We start from the raw sequence: 25925 nt of genomic DNA, 5'->3' as shown, positions 1-25925 counted from the left end.
TTACACACGTGTGCACAAGACTGTGTAGTCGTGCGTGGGTGTTCACACGCAAGATATAAGTTACATCTTGGGGGCATCTTTGAAAATGGGAATATTGCCTGTGAATTAAACAACATCTTGAGTTAACATAATTCTCTTAGATACAAGAGCCTTGAGATCATGCTGCAGAATGTCCTTATTTTTAGGACATTTTATGCTCAAGTACTTAAGAGTGAAGCATCATATCTGTAACTTATTTTCCAATGTTGCACCCAAAAATATATATATATATATCTAAAGCAACAGAAGGATGGCTGGGTGGCTGGGTGGATGGATGGACGGATGGATGGATGGGTGGGTGGATGGACGGACAGGTGGATGGCTGGGTGGGTGGGTAGGTGGGCAAGTGGGCGGTGAGTGGGAGGATGGATGATAGAGGCAAAATGTTAATTCATAAATCTAGGTGAAAGGCCTATGGTTATACCATTTTTTATTATTTCTAAGTTTGTATATATCCACCTTATAAAAAGACACCTAAACAAAAGTCCCCTTGAGTTGCGGATGTTAGAAAAAAGAAAAGAGCATGGCATCACAGCAATCCTAAAAGACTGGCTTGCCAGCCCCCGTTTACAGAGCAGCTCCCCTCAGCATGCGCCTCGGAGCTGAAGGAAGGGGAAACCAGAGCCCAGGCTGGACCCAGCAGGGCCACTCTTGTCTCAATGCCCTGCAGTTGTGCCCAGGGCCCCTCGGTGACAGTCGCAGAGGTGAGGGGGCCAGAGCCTGCTGACCCCACTCAGGCAGGACGGAGATGTCCCTCCGAGAGGAAAGTCTGAGTGGCCCAGCCAAGTCCCTGCCTAGCGGGAACTGCAGTACCGGCAGCTGGGGACAGGCTAATCCCCGCCCCCGCAGGACAGCAGCCAAGGTCAGCACCCCCACAACGCGCTGCTGCTTGAACAGCGTTACAACAAGAACAGCACGTCCAGCCCAGCCAGGCACAATCTCATCTGAGTTTCTCATTCTCATAACTCCTGCAGAGGGCCATTAAGCCCCCGAAACCGGCAGCCCCAGTGCCAGGATTCCTCTGAGCTGTATCCCAGCTGCCTTGGGTCCGGGCAGCGGCTCTCGGAAAGGGAGTGCCAGAGGTCTACGGGGCTGGGGAGGCCTCTCAGCTAAGGGAGCTCATAGGGTACTTTATGGCCCATCAACCCTTCAAGACACGAGGGGGTAAACCAACCACCGTTCGTCCATACCATACGACAGACAGACAAGGCAGAACCTTCGATGCATGTTGTTAAGTGAAAGCAGGAATGCTTTCAGAAAGCAGAAGGCTGCGTGCTGTATGGTTCCGACTACAGCCATCCCCCTTATCCACGGTTTCGGTTACCCGCCATCCACGGCGGTCTGGAAGCAGGTGCTCCTTCTGACATGTCATGGGAAGGTCAGGGGCTGCCGAACGCCCGTGTCATTCGCCCTCCTTCGTCCCCTGGCGTAGACCTTACACCGTGGTGGAGTCACAAGCGGGCTGGGCACAGTACAGTGTATTTTGGGAGAGAGAAGCCACAGTCCCGTGACTGTTATTACAGTATATTATTATGGTGGTTCTATTTTATTATGAATTGCTGTTGGTAATCATCTCGCTGTGCCTGATTTGTAAGTCCATCTGTGTCGCAGGCACGTATGTATAGGAAAGAACGTACAGCTAGGGTTTGGTACTACGCGCCATATCAGGCAGCCACTGGGAATGTAGGAATGTATCCCCACGGATAAGGGGGGGACGACTGTCTATGTCGGATGGAAAACAGCTGTTCTGAGTTGCTGCCTGGGCATCTGATGGCCTGACCAGCTGCTCACACGCTGAGTCTGGACATGCAGATGAGGACCCGAGCTTGGGATTCTGGCCCCATCATTTCCCCCCACGTGCCTTTTAAAATAACCACTTAGCACTGACCCCCAAAATGTTAGTGACCTCCTCCTCAGCCACCTATGAGTCACAGGCGCTTTGCTGCCCTGCTGTCCGTCTCCTGCTCGCTTGGGACCTGGGGCAAAGGCCTGCCCTCCCCCCACCTGCCGGGCTTGCTGGGCACCCTCCCATCCTATTCTGCGATCTGTATATAAATCTTGTGACCTGACTTCCTTTGTGCATGTGTATCGACACTGTGCCTCCAACCAACACAACCCCAGGGGGTTTCACTTCTCCCAACATGATATGACATTCTGGAAAAGGTAGAAAGATAAAGACAGTGAAAAGACGGGTCATTGCCGGGGGCTAGCAGGGAGGGAGGGATGATGAATGAACAGGTGGGGGGAGGGGGGAACCCAGAGGATTTTCAGGGCACTGAGTCCATTCTGTATGATACTATAATGCTGGATGCGTGTCATTCTACGTTTGTCCAAACCCACGGAACCTGCAAAGCCAGGAGAGGTCCCTAACGCGCCCTGCAGACTGCCGTGAATACAGCGGACACGTGGACACTGGCTCATTGACCGTAACAGGCGTGCCACCCCATAAGGCAAGCTGCTAATCTTCAGGGACAGCACCCCAAGGGTCAGGTTTATCACAGTAAACCGCAGGCCACAGCCTAAGTGTTCACCATACTGAAATGACGGGCGGGCGTTCATCCCGAGGAATTCCGCCCTTGCTGGAGGGAGGCCGGGTTGTGGCATCAGTCCCAGCATCAGTCCTGCCGGGGAACGCGCAGATCCCTGCCTCCTAGATGCATGCTCACTGCTTCCCGCCTTCCCGCCGTGGTGGGGCAGGGTTGGGGGAGGACACACCTGCCAGCCTTACCTGCAGGGGGTGCGTAGGCGGCTGCAGCTGCAGATAGCACTGGCTGGGGGAGTACCAACTGCTGAGAGACAGGTAGCTGGGCAGGTAGTGGGCCCCCACGGGCTTTCCATGGAGTGCCGTCACCTTGGTCTGAAGAAACAAGGGTACTTGGTCAAGACCTGGGGGCTTGGTGGAGGAAGCGGGTCTTAGGGAATGCCTCTGCCTGCCCTAGCCTGCAGCAAGACCCTCTCACGTTCCCATTTGCCTTTGGGGACCCCTCTCCCCAGTTCTCAGAGACTGGGGTCCAATGTGCCTTAACGTGCTGTTTCTCAGCTCCACGAAGCAAGTGACCAAGACTGGTCCCAGGGTGTTGGGGTGGGGCGAGGGCGCTCAGGCAGACGCAGGTCACTCGTGAGGCCACCAAGAGCTAGTTCTATCACGGGCATATTAGGAAGCCCTCCCCATCCCCTACCCCCTCTCTGGCTTGCTGGTGGCCCTGGTGGCTTCTCAGAGGGGATAACAGGCCTGGGAAGTGACCACAGAGAAGGTGGACAGAAGGAGCAGCCGTGTGGGACAGCATCTGCGGGGCTCTGGACCCTGCCGCTCCCTGAGCTCAAGCCCTTCCCCTCCGCACCCCGCTAAGCCCTGCGGGGGGCGGTTACACAGCTCTTGTTCCCGTGGGCTTTGAGCCTGTTCCCTTCACGTGCTGCTGAAAGACTAGAGGGCAACAAAGGGAGAGGACGGAGGTGCCGATCGAAGATTTCTGTGGGATCAGGAATAAAGAAGTGGGCCCACTTTGTCCCCAGTTTCCGGGAGGTAGCCTTTAAAGGCCCTGGGGTCTCCCAACTGACGAGAGCATCTCTGTTACTCACGGTGTGTCCTGGTGACACATGCTACCCAGCTGACTCAGGACAGGGACAAGGGGCTGGGGCTCCGAGATTTGCGCTACCAGCCGGACCTCCTGGGAGGGAGCTCCGGCTAGAACCGGAGTTCAGTGGCAGAGCCAATGACTCACACCTATATCGCACCTACGTTACAGAACCCGATGGACACCTGGGCTCAAGTGAGCGCCTCTGGCTGACACTTCTCTGTGGCTACTGTCACGTATCACAAGCTGGGAGGGTAGTGTGTCCCAGGGACTCCAATGTGACAACATAAGAAGCTTCAAATAGGGAATCCTCCCAGCTCTCGCCCTCTGCCTTCCTCTCTTTGTTTTTCGGCCGGGGTGGGGGGGGTTGTTTTCTTAAAGGTTTTATTTATTTATTTGACAGAGCAGAAGTAGAGGGAGTGGGAGAAGGAGAAGCAGGCCCCCCACTGAGCAGGGAGCCTGACACAGGGCTTGATCCCAGAACTCTGGGATCACGACCTGAGCCAAAGGTAGACGCTTAACCCACTGAGCCACCTAGGGGCCCTTGCCTCACTCTCTTGGTCCTAATTTGTCACTTTGCTGTAATAAAACTGTGATTGCCAAAGACACAAATCTCCAGTTAAAAAATAAGCCTCAGGGATCGCATGTCCAGCGTGATGACCATAGTTAACAATATCGTACTGTATATTTGGAAAGTTGCAAAGAGTAGATCTCCAAATTTCTCACAAGGAGAAAAGAAAATGTATAACGACATGTGACACGGGATGTTGAGCACACCTACCGTGGTGACTGTTTCATGACAGGAGGGAATATGGACTCACGGCATCCACCCGAAACCAACATACGGCGATGTGTCAGTTACACTCAGTTAAAAAATAATTAGCGGGGACGCCTGGGTGGCTCAGTGGGTTAAAACCTCTGCCTTCGGCTCAGGTTATGATCCCAGGGTCCTGGGATCGAGCCCCGCATCGGGCTCTCTGCTCAGCGGGGACCCTGCTTTCCCCTTTCTGTCTCTGCCTGCCTCTCTGCCTACTTGTGATCTCTCTCTGTCAAATAAATAAATAAAATATTTAAAAAATAATAATAATTAGCGGCACCTGGGTGGCGTTGTCGGTTAAGCTTCCGAATTGATTTTGGCTCAGGTCGTGATCTCAAGGTCCTAGGATCGAGCCCCACATCAGCTTGTTCCTCTCCCTCTGCCCCTCCCCTCAGCTCATGCTCTATCTCTAAAATAAATCAATACATCTTTAAAAAAACAAAGAAAGTAAAAATCATTAACATTTACTATTCGTTTTCCATTTAAAAGAATTAAAACCTTTTCCTAAGCAGTATTTAATAACATTAACAGAATACCTTTCTATTAAAGTGCCATTTTGGGGAAAAGCTAATTTTTAGACATGTATCTATGAGAGAGAAAATTATTCAGCTAATTCTGGTATTTATAGTATTTCGGGGCTTTGCTGCAACTTAATTGCTAGTGGACTAATAGAAACAAAGGGATGTCTTTTGATCATTGAACAAAAAAAGCTGTAATTGTAGTAACGAATTTGTAGCCCATTGGAGGGCTGTAGCCTGGAGACCCCTGAGTTTGCAACTTGGATGGTTAAAAGTCTGTAAGGACATGCCGCCCCACAGAGGACACAGTCACCCCAAGTGTCCTCGGCTCTCACCTAAACATTTACTCTAGACTGCCTCCCATCCCTTCCCTGCCACCCAGAGCCCATGGGGCTGCCACAGAGCCGGGGGGGAGGGTACTGGGACACCATCTTCTAGCACTCCTGCTCCTCCCTCCCCGACAATGCGACCTCCTGTCCTGCGCATTCTACCTTCACAGCTCCAGGCTTGGTGGCCTCTCCGTCATCGCATCCTGTCTGCCCACCCGTGCTTCTCCCAGGTACCCTCCCATGATGGTTACCGGAGCAACCACTGGGTATCCAAAATCAGATCACTCTGTCCCCCTGATGCTGCCTTCTGAGTAAACCCCAAGCACCCCGGTGAGGTCAGGGGCACCCTGCCAGCTCCCTCCTCCTCCGAAACTTCCCAAAGGGCTCAACTTGGCCTCTGGCTTCTGCATGCTGTCCCACCCTCCCAGGAGCAGCCTGGATGACCCTCCCCAAGGTCAGGAGTCCACAGGATGAGATCCAGCCAGCTTCAGCATGACCAAGCCAGGAGCACTCACCTGTCCTTGACTTCCCATCTTGCCCTGGGATGGGCTGGTTATCCATCCCCCAGATTCCCCATCAAAGGCTGTAAACTTCCTCAGGGCAACTGTCCACCGACCTGGTGCCCAAGCATGGAGTGGGGAACGCACCAAGGCTGTGTCTAGTGGCTGAATGACACAGGTCCAAGCAACTCACCCACCTCCAGCCACACGTGTTGTGCTGACATGGGGATGAAGGGGATTTCAAACCCCACCAGACCTCCCCGGGACACAGATTCGATGGTGTAGATGTTGTCCTTTGGTGTCAGCTCTGCTCTGATTTGGACCGTCACCCCCTCGGCTGGGCTGCCATCCGGGTAGGACAGCTCCACCTGGAAGGGTCACCAAAGATTCAACACGGTGAGGGCAGCTCCACTCCCCAAACTGATCTAATCCCCCATCAGAATCCCAGCCAACTTCTCCCCAGAAGTCAAGCTGACGCTAAAAATCACAGGGAATTGCAACGGTCCCCAAATAACCAAAATAATCAAGAAAAAGAGGAACAAAGGAGAACTCACATGTCCCAATTTTCTTCTTTTTTTTTTCCGAGATTTTATTTATTTATTTGAGATGGAGACCACAAGTACGCAGAGAAGCAGGCAGAGGGGGAGGGGGAAGCAGGCTCTTTGCTGAGCAGAGAGCCCAGTGCAGGGCTCGATCCCAGGACCCTGAGACCATGACCTGAGCCGAAAGCAGAGGCTTAACCCACTGAGCCACCCAGGTGCCCCCTTTTTTTATAATTGTATTTTTTTATTTTTTATTTTTTAAGATTTTATTTATTTATTTAACAGAGGGATAGAGAGATCACAACTAGGCAGAGCGGCAGGCAGAGAGAGAGGGAGAAGCAAGCTGTCCACCGAGCAGGGAGCCTGATGTGGGGCTTGATCCCAGGACCCTGGGATCATGATCTGAGCTGAAGGCAGTCACTTAACCGACTGAGCCACCCAGAAGCCCCCGTGTCCCAATTTTCAAAACTCACTAGGAAGCTACAATAATCAAGACAATGTGGTATTGGCACAGAAGAGACATAGCGATTGATGGGACAGAACTGAGATTCCAGACACAAACCCACACATCCGGGATAAACTGGTTTCAACAGGGGTGCCAAGACCATCCAATGGGGAAAGAACAGTTTCCCCAGCAAATGGGGCTGGGACGACTGGATACCCACACGTGAAAGAATGCAAGTGAACCCCTACCTCACACCATCTACAAAAGTTAAAAATGGATCATAGACCTAACGTTAAGATCTAGAACTTTGAAACACTTAGAGATGGGTGGGTGGGGTGGGAGGACCGTCACAACCTTGGACTTGGCAAATGAGTCACAAGGTAGAAGCCACCACGTGCTGGCCACTAGCCCGGGGCCTCGTGGTGAAGTGGACCTCCTGGGCCACGTGGTGTGGAATTAAATGAAGACCACCTGACAGAGAATGGATAAAAGCTATTTACTTGGAGCCTGCTGCAGCAAGAGAGTCACAGCCAACACCACTGGTGTTTGGCCGAGGCTCAAACGCAGGTGAAGCGGGAAAGCCTTATAGCGAGAAACAGGGATGGCTTCAGGTGTGTCCCAGTTGGAGGCTTCTGGTGTGGAGAAGCTGTGGACGGCTAACTGGAAGCAGGGTATCCCAGGCACTCGGTCAGGGGAGCATCCAGGGACTCAGTATCCATCCAGGGTGTGGATTTATTTCTGCGCTCTGAATTCTAGCCCACTGGTCTCCGTGTTCAAATCACAGTGTGGGAATCACCACGTGCTGGCTATTGGCCTGGGGCCACACCGGGGTAGGAACAGCACGGGCAATGCTACGAACAGTTCCCTGTGATGCTCAGACCTCATTCAGACAGGCAGAAAAGGGAGTCAGAACAAGGGGTTCAAAAGACAGGGGTGGTGGGGCATCGGCGGGGGGGCTCAGTGGATTAAGGGTCTGCCTTTGGCTCAGGTCATGATCCTGGGTCTCTGGGATCGAGCCCCGCATTGGGCTCTCAGCTCAATGGGAAGCCTGCTTCTCCCTCTCCCTCGGCTCCTCCCCTCTGCACATGTGCGTGCTCGCTCTCTCTCTCTCAAATAAATAAAACCTTTAAAAAAAAAAAGACAGGAATGGTGTGAAAGAAATATAGTCCGTGGGCCCCAAAGGTCCCTAGATTACTCCCTCACCTGTCTAGATACTTGGTGACAGTGACAGGGGCTTCTGCCTGCATGATCCCCACTTACAGCTCTGGTCTTTAATGCCAATGGTGGATGATTTCCCGGCTGTACGTGAAATGCTCCCTTTCGTTGATCTGACAGCCCAAGCCCTTTCTTCACGCACATTCTGACCCTGCTCTTTGGGCTTTAGCTTCTTTACACGCTGGGACCCTCAAAGCCAGAGGCACACAGGTGTGTCTCTGTGTGCGGACAGGAGGGACTGGGATCCGGGCAAAGAGAGGAAGGAGGTCTCAGAACAGAGCGGGAGTAGCAGGACACAGCATGAGGACAGAGCAGCAGGATCCTGTGAGTGACCCACAGAGGGCAAGAGGGGCCAGGGATGCGGGCGGTGGGCAAGGCTGAGGTCAGGGGTGCCACCAGCTTCCCTCTGGGGTAACACTGGGCACCACTGGCCTTGCCGCCACAGGACACAAATGCCCACTACAACAATTAGGATAAGGATCTTGGGTTTCTGGTCACCTAAAACCTAATGGTGTCTAAAAACGGCATGGTGGGTGGGTAGGAGGTGGGAGCCTATTCAAAATTGCCACTTTCTCGCCAGGGATATGAGTCAGTCATCTCAGGGGCAGAAGATCTGCTTTGCATGGTGGGGGCATTCCTTTGGATGTTAGTTCCTCCAGAAATAAAGTCAACCCAAGTAAGAATGACACTGTCTTCGAGAAACTGACTTAATAAATGGTTATACCAAGTCTTGGTCTGGAGAATATCCTTTCAGGCGGAGCAAAATGTCCAGTGCCCCTCACCCGGGGGTACCGGCTCTTGCCACACTCTGCAATACAGCCCTCGGACACCAAGAGCCAAGGTTACACGGTGTAATTAAAGGACCCCGTCCTCGGTGGCGTCCCCACTGCGGACCCACAGTGTCTCTGCAGCGGCTTCACCGTGGTCCTTGAGCGGAGCTGGGGGGCAGGCAGTGCAGAGCCCACACCCTCCGATGGCCCCCCACTGGGCGCTGTCCCCCCACCCCCAGCGCTTACCTTCCCCACGTAGGACAGGCCAGGCTTGAACTGCTTCCTGGTGTCCTTGGAGTAGCGGACGTCCACCAGCTGCCTCTGGACAGGGGTGGAGGCATCAAACGCCACCTGCTGGCTCCCGTCCACACTGGTTACCGTGGCCCAGATGCTGACGGTGCCCCGGAAGTGTTCGGGGACATCGGCAGGGATCATGTCCTTCACACAGATGTCGAAATCCTGGGAGCCGTGGATCTGGAGGCAGAAGCACACGCAATGTGTTCACTCGGGGTTGGAATGGTTTCGAGGAACGAGTCTCAAAACCCCATCTGAAGTGCAGGACGCTCCAGCTGCTGGAGGGCTGCGGGGACACGCGGGGACACGGCCAACCTGTGCCGTGGGTCACTGCATCCGTTGCTGGAGATGCAGCATGTCCCGGGGACTAAGATGTTGGCCCTCAGCAGACAGCAGGGCAGGGATTTGAACCGTCACCCTCCCCACTTTGGCGCTCCACTCCCACTCCCGGGGCACACAACACCCCCATTCGACCCCTATCTCAGGACCCAGCAGGGGGCCTGGCAAACAAGCCCCTTCTAGAAACAGCTTCGGAGACATGACTCAGTAAGCCAGAGAATCAAGGCAAGGGCCGCCGCCAGTGGAAGGGATGACAGGGTCCAGGGCTGGAGGACCCAGAGGCAGAGGACCTCCAGGCTCTATAGACATGGGACTGTGAAGTCACACAGCCGCTTGGAAAAAAAGTCTGGAAGTTTCTCAAAGGGCTAAACTCAGTCACCCCTAAACAGACCATGGCAGGACCATATAGAAAAATGGCCAACCCGTGATCTATGAGCCTCGAAGGAAGTCTGACCCCGAGGTCTAAGACAGCCCCATAACAACCAAACCCAGATGGCTAGAACTGGATTAGTAACAGACAGCTTCTCTGATTTCTGATTTTCCACCTACTCCGTTCTTTTTTTTTTTTTTTTAAGATTTTATTTATTTGACAGAGATCACAAGTAGGCAGAGAGGCAGGCAGAGAGAGAAGGAAGGGAAGCAGGCTCCCTGCTGAGCAGAGAGCCCGATGCGGGGCTCGATCCCAGGACCCTGAGATCATGACCTGAGCCAAAGGCAGAGGCTTTAACCCACTGAGCCACCCAGGCGCCCCTCACCTACTCCGTTCTTTTTCTTTTTAAGATTTATTTAAGTCGGGGTGCCTGGGTGGCTCAGTGGGTTGAAGCCTCTGCTTTCGGCTCGGGTCATGATCCCAGAGTCCTGGGATCAAGCCCCGCGTCCAGCTCTCTGCTCAGCGGGGAGTCTGCTTCCTCCTCTCTCTCTGCCTGCCTCTCTGCCTGCTTGTGATCTCTGTCTGTCAAATAAATAAATAAAATCTTTAAAAAAAAAAAAAAGATTTATTTAAGTCGTTGTTACACCCAATGTGGGGTTCAAACTCACAAGCCCAAAATCAAGAGTCTCTTACTCTACTGACCAAGCCAGCCAGGCACCACTTTTTATTTTATTTTATTAAAGATGTATTTATTTATTTCAGAAAGACAGAGAGAGAGCATGCACACACTAGCAGAAGGGGCAGAGGGAGAGGGAGAGAGCCTTACAAGCAGACTCTGGGCTGAGTGCAGAGCCCGACGCAGGGCTCGATCCCACGACCACAAGATCCCGATCTGAGTCAAAACCAAGAGTCAGATGCCCAACCGACTGTGCCACCTTGGTGCCCCCAGGGACCCCTTTTTAAGAAAAAAGTTTTAAGCAAACTCTACCTCCAAGGTCGGGCTCAAACTCATGACTCCAAGATCAAAAGTCGCACGCTCTACCTACTGAGCCAACCGGGTGTCCCATTTTGCCCTTATATCTTAGAACCAACTGAGAAAACCAAGCATGCATCCCTAACCAATCTTACAGAATGCTTCCCTTCTAGGTGCCAACAGCCTCCAGCGGGGACACACCTGAAGCCTTCCCTCTTTCTCACAATAAAGCTTCAAGTCTGCCAACTGGGGGTGATGGTGGCTGACTCCCTTTGCTACAGTGAGCTCCAAATAAATAGCCTTTGCTCATTCTTATGCGGGCAGTCTACTGAATTCCACACCACACAACCCAGGAATGCCACATCCAAGAGAAACGAACACGTCTGGCCTCACACAAACCTGTACGCGAAATGTTCAGAGCAGCAGTATCTAGAATGCCCAAAAAGTGGGGAAAACTCAAATATCCATCGACGGGTAAACGGAAAAACCAAATGTGGTCCGTCCATACAATGGACTATTACTCAGCTATTAAAAAGGAACCAAGCTCAGACACCTGCTACGAGGGGGATGAACCTTGAAACATCGTGCCGGGCAAAAGAAGCCGGACACGAAAGACTGTATAGCATACGACTCCGTGTATACAGAACATCTGAACCAGGCACATTCCTAGAGACAGAAAGCAGATCAGTGGTTGCCCGGGGCTAGGGATGGTAATAGATTACAAAAGGACGTGAGGGACTTGGGGAGGATGGTGGAAATACCCAAACTCAGGCCTGTGATGGCTATGGCATAACCTGAACATACTAAAAACCCCGAATCCTATGTTCTATGTGTGTATTTGAATTGCATGGTCCATGAATTATATCTTAATAAAGCTATTTCTTTAAAAAACTTTGCACATACTATCTGGGGAGGACATACATCAACCTATCAATAGTGGTTTTGTCTGTCAGAGAAGAAATCACCTTTATTTCTTCTTTTTCAAAAAATATTTTCTAAAATCTCCAGCCTGCAGAAATTTTATCACTGGGAAAATCCTCACCGTATAAATTGTTTTAGAAAGTAAAATAAAGTAAATGATCACGGAGCTGAAGCCAAGGGCAGGCCGGGCAGGAAGGGATCCATTGGAAGAGCAGCATGGAGTCCCTGCTCCTCACCTTTGTGGTTCTGAGGACAGGGCGCCCCACCTCCTGGCTGTAGTACCCCACGCCATTTACAGTCATATTGATCGTTAAGGTCCCCGAGACAGGTTTTCCAAAGGTATACCTGGAACAAAACAAAGGGAGTTAATTTCACACGGGAGCAGCAGGGGAGGGGAGGGGAGGGGCCAGGGGAGGGAAGGCCAAGCCCCTGTGGGATGTGGCCAGCTGATCCAAGGATGCTTCCCCCATCCTACGTTCCGAGCTTACAGCCCTTCCCACAGCCCAGAGTCAGCACAGACAGACCAGCATTGGCACCTGCAATCCTCTGCACTGGGACTTGTATTTGACAGAAAAAGAGACCAAGGGTCAGAGAGGAACTCTGGACCCAAGAGCGGGAGAGTATGTGAGACCACCACTGGGCCTGCCACTTGTTGAAGCAGGACAACAGAGGATCGAACAACTGTGGGCATCGGGGAAGCCTGGGCCTAAGCGCTCTGGTGAATTCAACTTTGAATTAGGGATCATACTGCTTGGTTTCGTCACCCAGAGAATGGAAATAAAATTATCCTCTCAGAGATGCCGGTAACACTTAAATGTATGTTTGTCAAGCCTTAGGCAGAGACGACACCTGCTTATAGGGACCCAGGAGCAAGATGGCAGATCACATAAAAAAATAACACCAGCCATTTTTATAGTATTTTCTAGACTATAGAAAAGGTGTGTGGATTTTTTTTTTTTTTTTAATTTGAGTATAGTTGACAACATCCTTGGATTTTAAAACACACGTGGCAGGGGCACCCGGATGGCTCAGTCATAGAGTGGGGCACTCTTGATCTCAGCCCCACGTTAGGGGTACAGATTACTTAAAGGAAGAAAAAAACAAACAAACAAACAAAAAAGAACCCACACAAGCTGCAGGAGTGGAGGGCAAGAGAACGGCCTCAACCACAAGCTCCAGAAGGTGAGAGAGCTGAGCGGGAACAAGGGCCTTGGAGCACTCTCCCTGGGGGACCCCAGAAAGGAACAGTGTCTCTGGACACCCTCTGGTCAACCCTCACTTTGGAGCTGGCGATAAGCCTAGTCATGAGACAGGCAACCCCTTCAAGAAATCCCTTGCGGGTCACCCCATTCCCTGTGGGTGCTGTTTGCAAGGAAAAGGGCGACACAGGAAGGGGAGGGGGACGGGTGTCCCCCCAGGAGGAAAACAATGTGGGAAGAGGGGGGATACCCCACCAAGGGGAGGAGTCTGAGGGAGGAGGGGCAGGCCCATGGGGGAGGGCGTGCCCCAGGAGGGCGTGTCCCAGGGAGGGGCATGTCTGCAAGGGGAGGGGCGTGTCTGCAAGGGGAGGGGCTCGCCCATGCTGACCACCTCTTTCTCACCTGGCCCGCACAATGCCCTTCTCGCAAGCGTCCAGGTCCCGGATATACTGGGGCGGGTCAATAAGGAGCTCAAATTTTGGCAGCACTGGAAGGAGAGAGCGAAGAGGAGGGAGAGGCAACTTCCACCGCTGGGGCGGCCTCAGAAGGTCCTGGCGCTGTGGGAGGGGTGCCAGCAAAGCCACAGCCCAGGGCCACCCGGAGGCAACACCACAGGAATCCACGCCCCCACCCTTCCTTGATCGCAGGCAGCTTTCTGGGGATTTCGCTGGCCCACCATTATTTCGTATTTTGGGGGGACGCACACTCTTTTTCTCCCCAGAGGCCCACATCTCATCACTTTTAGGCCACGCGCTCTGCATGCAGGCCGGCCCAGAGGTGCTCAGCCCTGGGAGCATCCAGCCATCTGGTCATGCTGGGCAGCTTGGGGAGGAGGGATGGACACCGACACCCAGAAGCTGCACGGAGGAAACACAAAGAAGCTGGTCCTTCGAGTTTGCAACGCAAGGCCATAAATTCCCTTCCTTTTACTTCCAGAGTTTGCACTGGGCTTGTCGCTTGCAACCAACATCCCTGTCCTCTACAGCCTTTCCTTCTCTGGTCCGTGTTCGCTCTCCAGCTCCTGTTACTTCAGCAATTTCCTGAATGCCTCTCAACGTCTCAGCTCCCCTATCTGTGCACAGGGTCAGGATGAGGTTGAAAGAACCAAAAGAAATGGACTTAAAATGAAGGGAGGGCGCCTGGGTGGCTCCGTCAGTTAAGCGTCTGCCTTCAGCTCAGGTCACGATCCTGGGGTCCTAGGATCGAGCCCTACATCGGGCTCCCTGCTCAGCAGGAAGCCTGCTTCTCCCTCTCTCTCTACCTGCTGCTCCCCTCCTTGTGCGCACTCTCTGTCAAATAAATAAATAAAATCCTTTTAAAAACGATAAAAATAAACAATAAAAAGGAAGGGAATTCTGACCCAGGCTACGACCCGGATGAACCTGGAGGACATCATGCTGAGTGAAATACACCAGATGCAAAAGGACAAACACTGTACAGTCCCACTTCCACGAAGCACCTGGCCGAGTCAGAGTCATAGAAACAGGAAGTAGGACTGCAAGCTGGCCCGGGGCTGGGGAGGGGGCAGGGAGTTAGCGTTTAGTGGGGACTGAATTTCAGTCTAGGAAGATGCAAAGTTCTGGAAATGGACGGTGGTGATGTCTACCCAACAATCTGAAAGCCCTAATGCCGCACAAATGTACACTTACAAATAGCGAAGCCAGCCAATTTTGTTATGTGTGTTTTATGACAATTCTCATAAAAACGAAACAACGAAGCGCCCAGTTCTCTGCACTGATCCCCAGCGAATGGGGCTGTCTCCGTCCTCTCCCATCATCGGTGTCGTCACCGGGTCTGTGGTCTCGCCCAGAGGTGAAACCCTAAGAGTCTCGGGCTTACCATACTTCTGAACTTCGAAGGACTTGTTGTACACGTGGCCTTGCATTTCGACAAAAATGAGCCATTCTCCCAGCACCGGCTGGTCAGAAAGGGGGAAGGTCATGTTGGCCACACCTGTGTGCAGAGAGACGCCCGGTCATCCTGGGGCAAGAGCGTGTGCAGAGAGCCAGCCAGGCCTGATCATACTCCATGGCTGCGGGCTGCCCTGTGCATCCCAAGACACTGAGCCCACACCCACTCGATGCCACTAGCTCCGCCCCTCAAGTCTCGGCAACCCCAAATATTCCCATATAATGCTGGGACCTGGGGGCAGAACCCTCTTCACCTCCCCCTCACCACCAGGTGGTAACGGCTGCCCAAATCCAGCACAGATTCTGAACAGGCTTCAAGACAAAACACCACTCTCCCCGCAGTTGGGCCCAGGAAATACCACCAGCCTCAGGCAGAGAGAGGAGGAAGCCTTGGCTTTGGGTCTATTAGTTGGAACCCAGCAGGAGCTGTTTTCATGCTGGGAGGAGAGTTGGGGGTCTGTCACTCCCGAGAGGGACTTGCTGTGCCTGTCCCCAATAGGGACATCGTGGGAGCAGCTCAGCAGGACTCCGGAGAACACCCAGAGACTACAACAGTCCCCACCGCTTCTCTCCGTCACTAAGGAATTGGAAAACATGCTGGCCAACGGTCTCTTCCCTCACATATTCAGAGCCTTTGGTGGTCAGGGGAGGTTTGGGGGGGCTGTCACCAACATACATTTTCTATGGGGCCTCATTAGCCCGTGGCTAACATTACCAGACACCACCCACCCCCAGCCCGGGAGCAAAATCGCACCAGTTGAGAACCCCTGGTCCACACATATTCCAAATTTTTTAAATGCGAGGCTGCTCATTCCCTTTCTCTGTGTTCTGAAGATCAAGTCCATACACCTCCCTGGAGCCCGAGAGGCCCCTGGGTCTCACTGTTGCTTCTCGTATCAGCATTCCTGACACGTGGGGCCTCCTTCCTGAGCCCGGCCTCACTCTCCCTGCCATCCACTGGGCCTCCTGCATGCTGGGCCTCTCTCTGGAACACGTTTCCCTGGCCCCTCACTTGGCCCCGCTAACATCTGCTCCTTCTCCACTTCGTTGCTGGAAAGGCTTTTTCCTCCAGGCAGCCTTCTAGGATTGCCTCTGCTGTCCCAGGCTGGGCAAGAACTCCATTTTGCCCTCTCTGAGTTTGTACTTCTCCTTCCTAGCTCTCATCACGGCAGATGTTATCATGTGGTTTAAAGTCTGTTTCCCACACTGGGCGGAAAGGTCCGCCTTTGTCAGCATCTACTTCGGTGCCCAGGAGATATGAGTTAGTGAGAGGGAGGGAAAGGGGCCGATGGGGAGGGTGGAGAAGGGGGAAGCAGGCTGAGTGCCCGGCAAGACGGTGGGAAGGAGCGCCAAGAGAGTCGGAGTACTGTCCTTGCCTCCAGAGGCCTTGCAGCCCCGGGCTCAGAACTCCAGGAAGGACAGTCACGCACACAAGCCCTGTCCCTGCTTGTCAGCCCTCCCTGAGCATCTCAGAACCAGAAAGAGGGCTCAAGGCCGGGCCAGGGGACCTGGAAGTGTGACATCGCACAAACCCGCATGATCCACCTGCCTCCTAGTGGCCCTGAACTCACAGAGGCACTCGGGGTCCAGGAGCCCCCAACGGGGTGATGGGGTAGAAGATCTTCAGTGGGAGGAAGCTGAGGGGGGTGCCGGCAAACAAGACCCGATGTTCCCCAAAAGGCCTCCAGTTATACGCAGGAGCCTCAGCCGGACGCCGGGACTAGAGAACCCTGGGTGGGGTGGGATGCTGTAGGGAAGGGGTGCATCCAGAGCACATTCTAGTCTCCTGGAAGCTTTACTGCATCTGCCACCCAAAGGTGCAGCCCCCAAGACTGCAGAAGGAGAATGGGGAGGGGCTGGGAAGAGGCTTACCACAGCAGAATGGCTCCAAGTGTCTCCACTCCATCATCCTCGAGCCCCTGGGGTCCTGTGGGGGACGAACCCCCATAGTCAACTCAAGCCAGCCAGTATATGCCCGGCACATGTGTGCACACTCCGAGCCCTCTCTCTACGGTGGGACAAGCGTGGAGGGCACGCCCCCCGCAGATGAGCCATGTACACGGGAGCAAATGAGAGCTGGGACACAGAAGGGACTGGTCTGAGGACATAGGGACAAAAGGGGCCAGATCTGCTCCTCCTTTAGGGAGTTGTGTGCAAATCTACAGAGACAGACAGACATGCGCTTAACCTGTCCCAGGGCAAATCCAGGGCCCGGGATGCACCCAGTACCAGCCTCATGAGGCACTGGGACAGGCACAGGCTACCTCGGCAGCAGGTGGTGGGGGAAGACTGAGAGCAGGCTAACGGGCCCCCGAGTCAGAGCAGAGGGGCTTACAGGCCACTTACCAGAATGTAGGCTTCTAGCTGAAACACAGACAGACAGGCAGTGAGCACGGCCCCCCGGGGGCCCCCAGCCCTGCGACCACACGCCACCCGCCCACTAGTGCTCTGGCCTCCCTCTGTCCCACAGACCTCCCCCTGGCTCCCCAGGGGACTCAGAGCCACAGGCCAAAACCCAGACCAGAGGTTGAAACTGGAAGGAATGAGATCAGCAGGGGACGGGGTGGGGGAGGGAAGACCAGTTGGTGGCAGTGCCCCAGGCCAGGTGGCCCCGGGCAGGTGTGTTCCAGGCCCAGGGTTTGAGAAGCCGATCTCACCTTCTGGCTGACAGGCCTCAGGTTCGGGGTGACAGTGAAGATGCTTATGAGCACTGGAAGGGAAGGAGACAATTGTGCAGCAGCTCCGGCCATGGCTGGCCCTCCCCTCCCCACTCCTGCTCGAGCCGCCCACCTCGGTGTCGGGGCTTGTACACTGGCTTGTCAGTCTGGATGAACACGGAGGCGCCCCGGCTGTCCACCGTCACGGAAGTCTGGTTGTGGAAGAGGGGGCCCTCCTCCTCCTGCCCGCTGCGGCCCCACACCTGCAGGAGGGCCTGGCCCCGGAGGCCCGTGGGCACCTGCAGGCAGACCACAGAGCTTTGCGAACGACAGAGTGTTTCTCAACGTTGGCACCGATGGACACTTAGGACTGGATTATTCTTTGCAGAGGGGCACCCCGTCATTGCGGTGTGTTGAGCGGCATCCCTGGCTTCCGCCCACCAGACGCCGGTAGGACCCTCCCCACAAATGTCTCCAGCCACTGCCGGTGTTCCCTGAGGGGCCAGAATCCCCCCTTACCCAAGCTGAGAACTGCTCATCAGGAACTATTCTAATAGTTAAGGATCCCAAGACCTTTCTTGGAGTCTCTCGTCTAGTCTGAAGATCCCCCGGCTCCCTCTCCTAGAATTATACAGCCCTTCCTGGGTCTCGTCTGCAAATCCACAGCACTGATCCCGGAAAGAGTGCTTTCTGATGTGCAGCGGCCAGCGATCAGACGTAATCTTAACCCCTGTCCAGTGCGGCCCTGCTCTCTGATTCACAAGCAAGCCAACCTGCTCAAAGGACAGCTCTAGGGGACTTACCAAGGGCTTCCCAACTACGGACAGCTGGGGCTGGCTCTCTCCTGGTCATGGGGGCTGTCCTGAGCACTGTGGGGTGCTGAGCACCCACGAGGTGCCCTCCCCAGTTGTGACAACCAAACAGGTCTTCAGACACTGCCCGATGTCCTGGGGCTGCGGTCAAGGGAGAAGGCAAACCTCTCCACCAGGTGAGAGCTGCTGCCTTAGAGAAAAGGTTCTCCCATCATCAATAAGGCAGGAAAGCCTCTGTCCCACAGCTCTCAGGCACTAGGGACACTCTGTAGGGGAGAGGAACCGCTTCTCGGACTTTGTAAGGATCACTGGGGGCGGGCATGCTGTCATTCAGGATGACTCTCCATGTCACCCATTCATTCCAGGACTCCTTGGAGTGTCTGAGAAAAGTTAAGGAACAGCTAACTCAGAAAACACCTACAATTTCAGGGCTGGTGAGCCCCTTGAAATCCAAGGACTCCAGTTTAAAAACCCACATCAGAGAATTGCCTATGGTGTGGTTTGGTTCATAAAATAATTTTAAAGTAGTAATATTCAATGCCAGTGAAGCTGTGGGAAATTGGGTCTCTACCATGTCACAGGTGGTGCTGTGAAGGGACACTGCTGTCTTCAAAGACAAAGCAGGACCAAGCAAGAGGCTTGGTTCCTAACCTGGTCAATCTTCTTTTGGGGTGTTCAGTCTAAGGCAAGCATTCAGAATGCTAAGACATCTTTGGGCACCTGGGCAGCTCCGTCGGTGAAGTGTCTGCCTTTGGCTCAGGTCATGATCCTGGAGTCCCAGGATCGAGCCCCACAACAGGCTCTCCCTCTTCCCCCCCACCCTCACCCAGGTGTGCATGCACTCTCTCTCACTCTCTCAAATAGATAAATAAAATCTTTACCAAAAAAGAATGCTAAGTCATCTCTATGCACAGAGATGCTAGCAATGTTTGGATTACGTTATCAAAACCCTGAAAACAATCTTTTGAAAAATCTAAGCATGTACGAGGTGGAAAGGGTTAGTAAACTAGTACATAAAAGAGACAAAATGGGCTGTGGTTAACAATAGAAGGCAAATGACAATTATAGAGATTTGAACACATGGAAATATGTTTACACAGTGTGTTAAGAGAAAATGGCAGGAAGCACGAAGGGGTTTACCATCTAATTGCAACTTGAAAGAAATGTCTTTACGTGGATGAGGATTTATGGGGAAAGAGGAGAGAGTGAAAAGTATGGGGAGATGGGATTACAAGTAAGCCTTCTCCTTTCCTCAATTTTTTCTTCGTTATTCACTGTTGACATCACTGTTAACGATTTTTCTCACCACACATGAAACTTCTCTTATTCCATTCCAAATCAATTATTCCCAAGGTAGGGTTCATGAAGATGTTAAAAATTCAAAGCTTACCTTCAGTTTGATTGTCCCTTTATCTAAAAAATAAAAATGAAATGAAAACAATTAAATTGGGAGCTGAGTTTGCCTGCCTCCCTGAGCTGCAGCCTTATAACCAGAGCCTTCTCAACCTAGAGGGATTGTCTGTGGACAAACACACACACTGGGTCATGCTGGTGTGGCCTGGTCTGGGCTGGGATTGGGAAAAGTGAGAGGTTTCCTCCAAGCTGGTGAGACCCTGAAGGCCAGAGGGGATAGACGAAGCCAAGCTACTCAGGGGAAAGTTGGCCAGTCTGCACACTTAATAATTCCCTTCATTCCTGGCCCCAAACCCAAGGTAAGCTGTGAAGGGAGCAAAGAGAAAATTCCAGGGGAGTGGAACAAGAAGGGGGTAAAGAGAAAGAAGAGGAAATCGAGGTCCCCAGTGGACCTCCCTCCAGTAGATCTAACTGCTTTCCCATCACCTCTCTCTTGACCCAAGCTGAATCATTTACCATAGTTAACTCCTCTCTGGCTTTCCAGCCTCTAAGACTCGATTTAGCATCTACTGTTTTTGCCTCCCAGTATCCGTTCCCCATTTTTTACTGGCAGAACCCCAAATTCCTCAGGAAAGTCACCTGCCCAGATCCCATTTCGGGAGGTTTGGTGTGGCTCCACCCATCTCTCTTCTGCTCTATGCAAATCACATAGGCCCTCCCCCACCACAGTGATTGGGTCAGAGCTGAGCACATGACCCAAAGTGGGCCAATCAGCATAGGCCTCTCCCCTGGTCAGAGGGGTTGGGTCAGGATTGAGCACAAGACCCAAGTTAGGCCAATCAGAGAATGCTGGGACATTTCTCATTGGTCTGGAGAACCTGTCACTCTATCAGCTTGGGGGAGACACATTTCCATGCAGAAGTGGCGCTGGGAATCGACAGCCAGTGATGCCAGTGGACTTTTCCTTGTTATGACAGCCCATAAACACTGTTGCTGAAGCCAACCTGATGTGGGTTTTGGGGTGGCCCCAGAGTCAGGACGGCCTGCACTCTTGCCTACCCAAGCCCTCTCCTGGTTTCAACTCAAGGCCAGCCTCTCTCGGGGATAGGTGCTGGATAGCCCTGGTCAGGCACCCCAGGGACCTACCCAGGATAGCTCCCTGGCTCCATGCCACTGCCTCGCCCTGGGCCACCAGCTGAGCCTGGACCATGACTTCCAGGGGGGAATTAAAGATGGTCACGCTGATGACTTCCTCCACTCCCGAGCGGAAGACAGAGGGTGCAGCAATCAAGTAGGCCCTGTAGGAGAGGAAAACCTCAGTGAAAGCCAAAGGCTGTCTGACCCCACCTCTGGCCGGGTCACAGTGCTCCCTGTGTGGTCTTCCACCTATGCCTGCCCACACCGTGATGACACTGTCATTTTGTGTCTGTGTGTCCCCCACCGACCTGCGAGCTCCCTGCGACCAGGGACTGGCTCATTCATCTCTGAAGCCCCCTCTGGATCTACCCGGCACCACACCCTTTCCAATGTCCGTGTTCTGGCCTCTGGCCTTTGTAGTCAGTGCATTCTGCCACAGGACCTTTGCGAGTGCCACACCAACACTGAACCACTCTCCTGAATAACTGGCAGGGTCCCACTTCATCCTCACAGCCACTCTGTGACAAGTGCCAAAAAGCCATTTACAGAGTCAGTGATTAAGCGCGGAAAGCCAAGTCACATGCCCAAGCCAGTAAGAGACCAGGATTCAAACCCAGGCAGCCAGACTCCAAAACCCAGTGGAAAGAAACAAGGAGCTTCCTGCAGCATTAATCTTAAGAACAAATCTAAGACCTAAATTCGTTCTTAAGAACAAATCTTAAGGGGTGCTTGGGTGGCTCAGTGGGTTAAGCCTCTGCCTTTGACTCGGGTCATGGTCTCAGGGTCCTGGGATCCAGCCCCGTATAGGGCTCTCTGCTCAGCAGAGAGCCTAATTCCTCCTCTCTCTCTCTGCCTGCCTCTCTGCCTACTTGTGATCTCTCTCTGTGTCAAATAAACAAAATCTTTAAAAAAAAAAAAAAAGAACAAATCTTTTTTTTTTTTAAGATTTTTTTTATTTATTTGACAGAGAGAGAGTACGCAGAGAGGCAGGCAGAGAGAGAGGAGGAAGCAGGCTCCCTGCTGAGCAGAGAGCCTGATGCGGGGCTCGATCCCAGGACGCTGGGATCATGACCTGAGCCAAAGGCAGAGGCTTTAACCTACTGAGCCACCCAGGTGCCCCAAAAAAAGAACTAATCTTAAGAACAAAACCCTGAAAAGAACCCGAAATGGCCTAAAACAAGAAAACTCTGTAAACAGTGGCACCAAAACAGACCTCTCCTGGAAGACAGAGAACATTCTCATGATTTCCAGCTGGGCAAGGTGTCTCTCCAGAAGAAGAAGGAACATGCCACATGTCCCACAGTCACATCGGGGAAAGCCTTGGGGCGCCCTTAGGGCACCTGACCTAAGGCACACAGGTCCTCTCCACCTGGGCTTCTGCCTCTGGTATTCTACAACCTTCCATGGATAATCAGAAAGTCTCATTCAGGGGCGCCTGGGTGGCTCAGTGGGTTAAAGCCTCTGCCTTCAGCTCAGGTCATGATCCCAGGGTCCTGGGATTGAGTCCCACATCGGGCTCTCTGCTCAGCAGCGAGCCTGCTTCCCTTCCTCTCTCTCTGCCTGCCTCTCTGCCTATCTGTGATCTCTGTCAAATTAAATAAAATCTTTAAAAAAAAAAGTCTCATTCAACTTTAACTACGAAAACCGCTCACAGTGCAACAGGAAAGCGCCAAGAGCCCAGACAGCAAAGGCAGCACAAACCCAGCCATGCGGAGAACTACAGGCACCAGAAGGAAACAGGCGAAAGAGAAACCAGGCCAGGCAATGAGAGTAGGGGAGATTTTCGTGTCTCAAAAACCCTCTCCGGGACAACCGGACATCCCCACACAAACAGACCAATTTAGACACTGGCTGAACACCGTACACTGAGGTGAACTCAAACTGGGTCAGAGATCTAATAAGTGTAAAACTCTAAAAACCTTGGAAGAAAACAGGAGAAAGGCTTTGGGAGCTGGGGTTAGGCAAACATTTCGTGCGTGAGATAGCAAAAGGACGACCCATCAAAGAAATCATTGATAAAGTGGACTTCATTAAAACTTCATGAAAAATCTGGCATTTCAGAAGACACACTGGGCTCCTGTTGGGTACTGTCCGGCCGCAGCACTGACCCTGGGAGCCCGCTGTGCTCTGTCCAGCTTGAACAGTGGCCAAAGTTCACGCGCTCTGGTTTTCTACGTGGACTGTCCTACTTCAGGACTGCCCGGAGCCTGCCAGGACCTCGGGACATACCATGTACTTCCTAGGTAACTCCAGCACTGATGGGAATGTGCAAAGACCCTTGTTTTATAGGTATGCAGCCCAGATCTAGCAATGACCGGAACCAGTAATGACCCAGGGGTCCAATGTCCCGTCCAACACCAGCACCAACCATGACAGAGTTTCTGTGTGCAGCTTCCGGCCTCGGCCATGCACAGAGCATGCATTCATCCTGGGCATGTTACAGCAACATCTGGAGCACACAGTGACCCTGGGATTCATGAATGCCCTGTCCAGATCCAGCACTGACCAGAATATATACTGATCCTGGGTCTTATGCGTTCTCTCGGCTTCTCATGCAAATGGGGTGTCACTCAGCAACAGTGGGGAGAAACATATACTGCCTCAAGCACGTTCCCGTGCTTTGTCCGTGATGTGTAGTGTCTGCTGGCCCCAGCACCAACCAGAGGGAGAAGCAGACTCCCCGTGCAGCAGGGAGCCCGATGTGGAACCCAATTCCAGACTCTGGGATCATGACCTGAGCCAAAGGCAGATGCCCAACTGACCATGCCACCCAGGAGCCCTAGACAGTACTGGTTTTATGATAATGTGCAAATCCATGTTGCTTTCTGGGGTCAGGGATTCCTCATGCAAAAATCACATGGGTTGGGATGCCTGGGTGCCTCAGTCAGTTAAGCGTCTGCCTTTGGCTCAGGTCATGATCCCAGGGTCCTGAGATGGAGTCCCCCCCCCCCCGAGTCAGGATCCTGCTCAGTGGGGAGCCTGCTTCTCCCTCTCCCTCTGCCTCTCCCCCCTGCTCGTGCTCTCTCTCTCTCAAATAAATATATAAAATCTTCTTCTTTTTTTTTTTTAATCATAGGGGTCACAGAAGTGGGTATCCGGGGCTATTCCTAAACTGGAATCCCTCTAGCAGGTGGTCTACGTCTGGCTTAGAGGCAGGTTAATCTAGAAACCCAGGTTAGTAATTTTGCAACTTCCCTTCCCAGCACGTCTCCCCCAACACAGGGATTCCATTTCCCTTGGCAGAAGGTAATATCCCAGGATGACTTTAGTCAGAGGCAAACACTCTTGAGAACCGTTGGAAACTCTGCAACCCAGAGACTCTGAACTTGGTCTTTATAAGGTGGGTCTGTAATTTAGGGCCCAGTCAAGCTTTGTGGTGGGGGTGGACTTGCAGATGCCCAAATGTTTCACAGCATCCCCGGCCTCCACTCCGTACATTCCAGCAGCACTGACTCCCCCTGGATCTAGACCAAAAATGCCCCTAGAATTGCCCAATTAGCCCAGGGAAACAAAAATCCCCCCCACCCCCCACACGGCCCAAAACCTCTATTTTAAAGGATGCTTACTTGGAAAGATCAGGACAAAAATTTTCTGGATTCCAATTTCACAAGGCTCAGGGGAGGTAAATCCCACTGCTCAAAGCGCAGCCGGTCTTACTTTTCGAACTGTGATTCCCAAAGCGACCCCACCCACCTGGTCCCACGGTGGGCATGTTTTCTGGAAACTGCTAAGCAAGGGCCTCCTGAACAAGCTTCCTCATCACGGCCAAGGCTGGACTACCCGCCTGAGCTTGGGCAGCTCCAGGAGGCCCCCCTGAATCCAACAGCCTTGCAGGGCTCACCCCAACTTGGCAGGTCTGGAAATACTCCCGGTGAAGCCAGCTCATGGGAAATTCTCCCTGGCAGCTAGTTAGTTCACCTCCTCACTATGTCAACTCACCAGAAGCTCTGTAGTCAAACTTCAGGAAAAATGTGGAAGCAAAACAAACACTTCCTCCCCGCCACCACGCCCTCCCAAGGAAAACGGAACGGTGGGTCTCTCCTATTTCCCAGCCAAGACACGCACCTCTTGCCTCCACGCCTGGGACAACTTGAAATCGCCACCCAAGACGAGAGCCCCCCCCCCCGCCCCCCGTCACACCAAGGTGGTGAATGAGGAGGAGGCGCTGGCCTCGCAGCCTTAGCTCTGGGGACTCCCTGTACCTCCGTGTGGCCACCTCTGAAGGCTCGCAGTGCCCCCTTCCCGGTCCGACCCCTGGGAGTCAGGGGACGCGACTCTAGGTCCCGCCCGGCGCGGAGGCTGTGTAGCCTTGGCCAGGTCGCTGCACCTCTCTGCGCAGATCCCCGGGACCCCCTCCCCGAGAAGACAGCCAATCTCCTCCGTCGCCCAGAGCAACTCACGGGGCCTGGGGCGCAGCGCACACGCCGTCCCGCGGCGACAGCAGCAGAAGCAGGCGCCACAGCAGTGGGACGAGCAGGGCGCCCCACATTTTTTGGCTCCGCTGGGGCGCCGCGCCCAGGGAGGGGGCCGGGCCGGGGCTGGGCCAGGGTCGGGGTCCGAGCGCGGCGATGCCCCCTGAGCCGCCGGGGGCCCTTTGTTCGCAGCCCCCGCGCTGTGCGCTCGGCGCCATGCGCCCTGCTCCGCGGCCGGGCGAGCTGGGGCAGCCCCGGACCAGCCCCCTCCCCGGACCCGCCTTGTCCCCGGGCCCGCTCCGCCCCCTCCCCGGCCCGCTCCGCCCCGTTTGCCTCCACCCGGCCCCGCCCGTCCCGCCCCGCGCTTCTCCCGGGACTCATCCTCTCCGAACACTTTCCCCCAACCCCAGCCGGGCCGCCCGCCCCGCCCCCTTCCCGGACCCCTGGGCGGATCACCCCCAGACCCTGCCCACGCCCTCCCGGCTCCTCCGACCCGACCGGGCCCCTATTCCCCCCGCCCACTCCCGGCACCGCTCCCCTCCCATCCTCCCTGCCGGGCCGCCCGCCCCGCCCCCTTTCCGGACCCCGACCCACCCCCGCTCCCTTCTCGGGACTCGGCGCCTCCAAGGACTCTCTCCGGACTCGCCCCGCCCCCTGCCCGGGCCTGACCCCACCCTGGACCCACCCCCAAGTCAGGCCCAAGTTCTCCCAGTTCCTCGGACCCAAGCTGTCCTCTCCTTCTCCCCCCAGCCTCCGCGCTCCTCTTTGCCCAGGTCGTCATCCTCCTGGGACCCACTT

The 25925-nt window shown here is 53.8% G+C and overlaps 1 protein-coding gene across 1 annotated transcript in view; it reads right to left on the bottom strand.

The window, feature by feature from the left end:
- The window catches only part of CPAMD8 (C3 and PZP like alpha-2-macroglobulin domain containing 8), a 74663-nt gene extending 49444 nt beyond the window's left edge, over nt 1-25219 (bottom strand). The window contains exons 1-13 of the mRNA XM_080810331.1: nt 25116-25219; nt 20725-20876; nt 19616-19638; nt 17547-17712; nt 17414-17466; nt 17103-17120; nt 16629-16683; nt 14686-14799; nt 13249-13333; nt 11884-11992; nt 8997-9224; nt 5976-6146; nt 2768-2896 (exon numbers count right to left, since the gene is read on the bottom strand). Coding sequence (XP_080666457.1) covers nt 2768-2896; nt 5976-6146; nt 8997-9224; nt 11884-11992; nt 13249-13333; nt 14686-14799; nt 16629-16683; nt 17103-17120; nt 17414-17466; nt 17547-17712; nt 19616-19638; nt 20725-20876; nt 25116-25204 — 1392 coding nt within the window. The 5' untranslated portion in view covers nt 25205-25219. The remainder of the gene's footprint in view (nt 1-2767; nt 2897-5975; nt 6147-8996; nt 9225-11883; nt 11993-13248; nt 13334-14685; nt 14800-16628; nt 16684-17102; nt 17121-17413; nt 17467-17546; nt 17713-19615; nt 19639-20724; nt 20877-25115) is intronic.
- Nucleotides 25220-25925: the final 706 nt, after the last annotated feature.

The sequence above is a fragment of the Martes martes genome (assembly GCF_963455335.1).
Source record: "Martes martes genome assembly, chromosome: 1".
NCBI lineage: Eukaryota > Metazoa > Chordata > Mammalia > Carnivora > Mustelidae > Martes > Martes martes.
The sequence above is the reverse complement of the archived record's forward strand: the minus strand, read 5'-3'. Positions and strand labels throughout refer to the sequence as shown.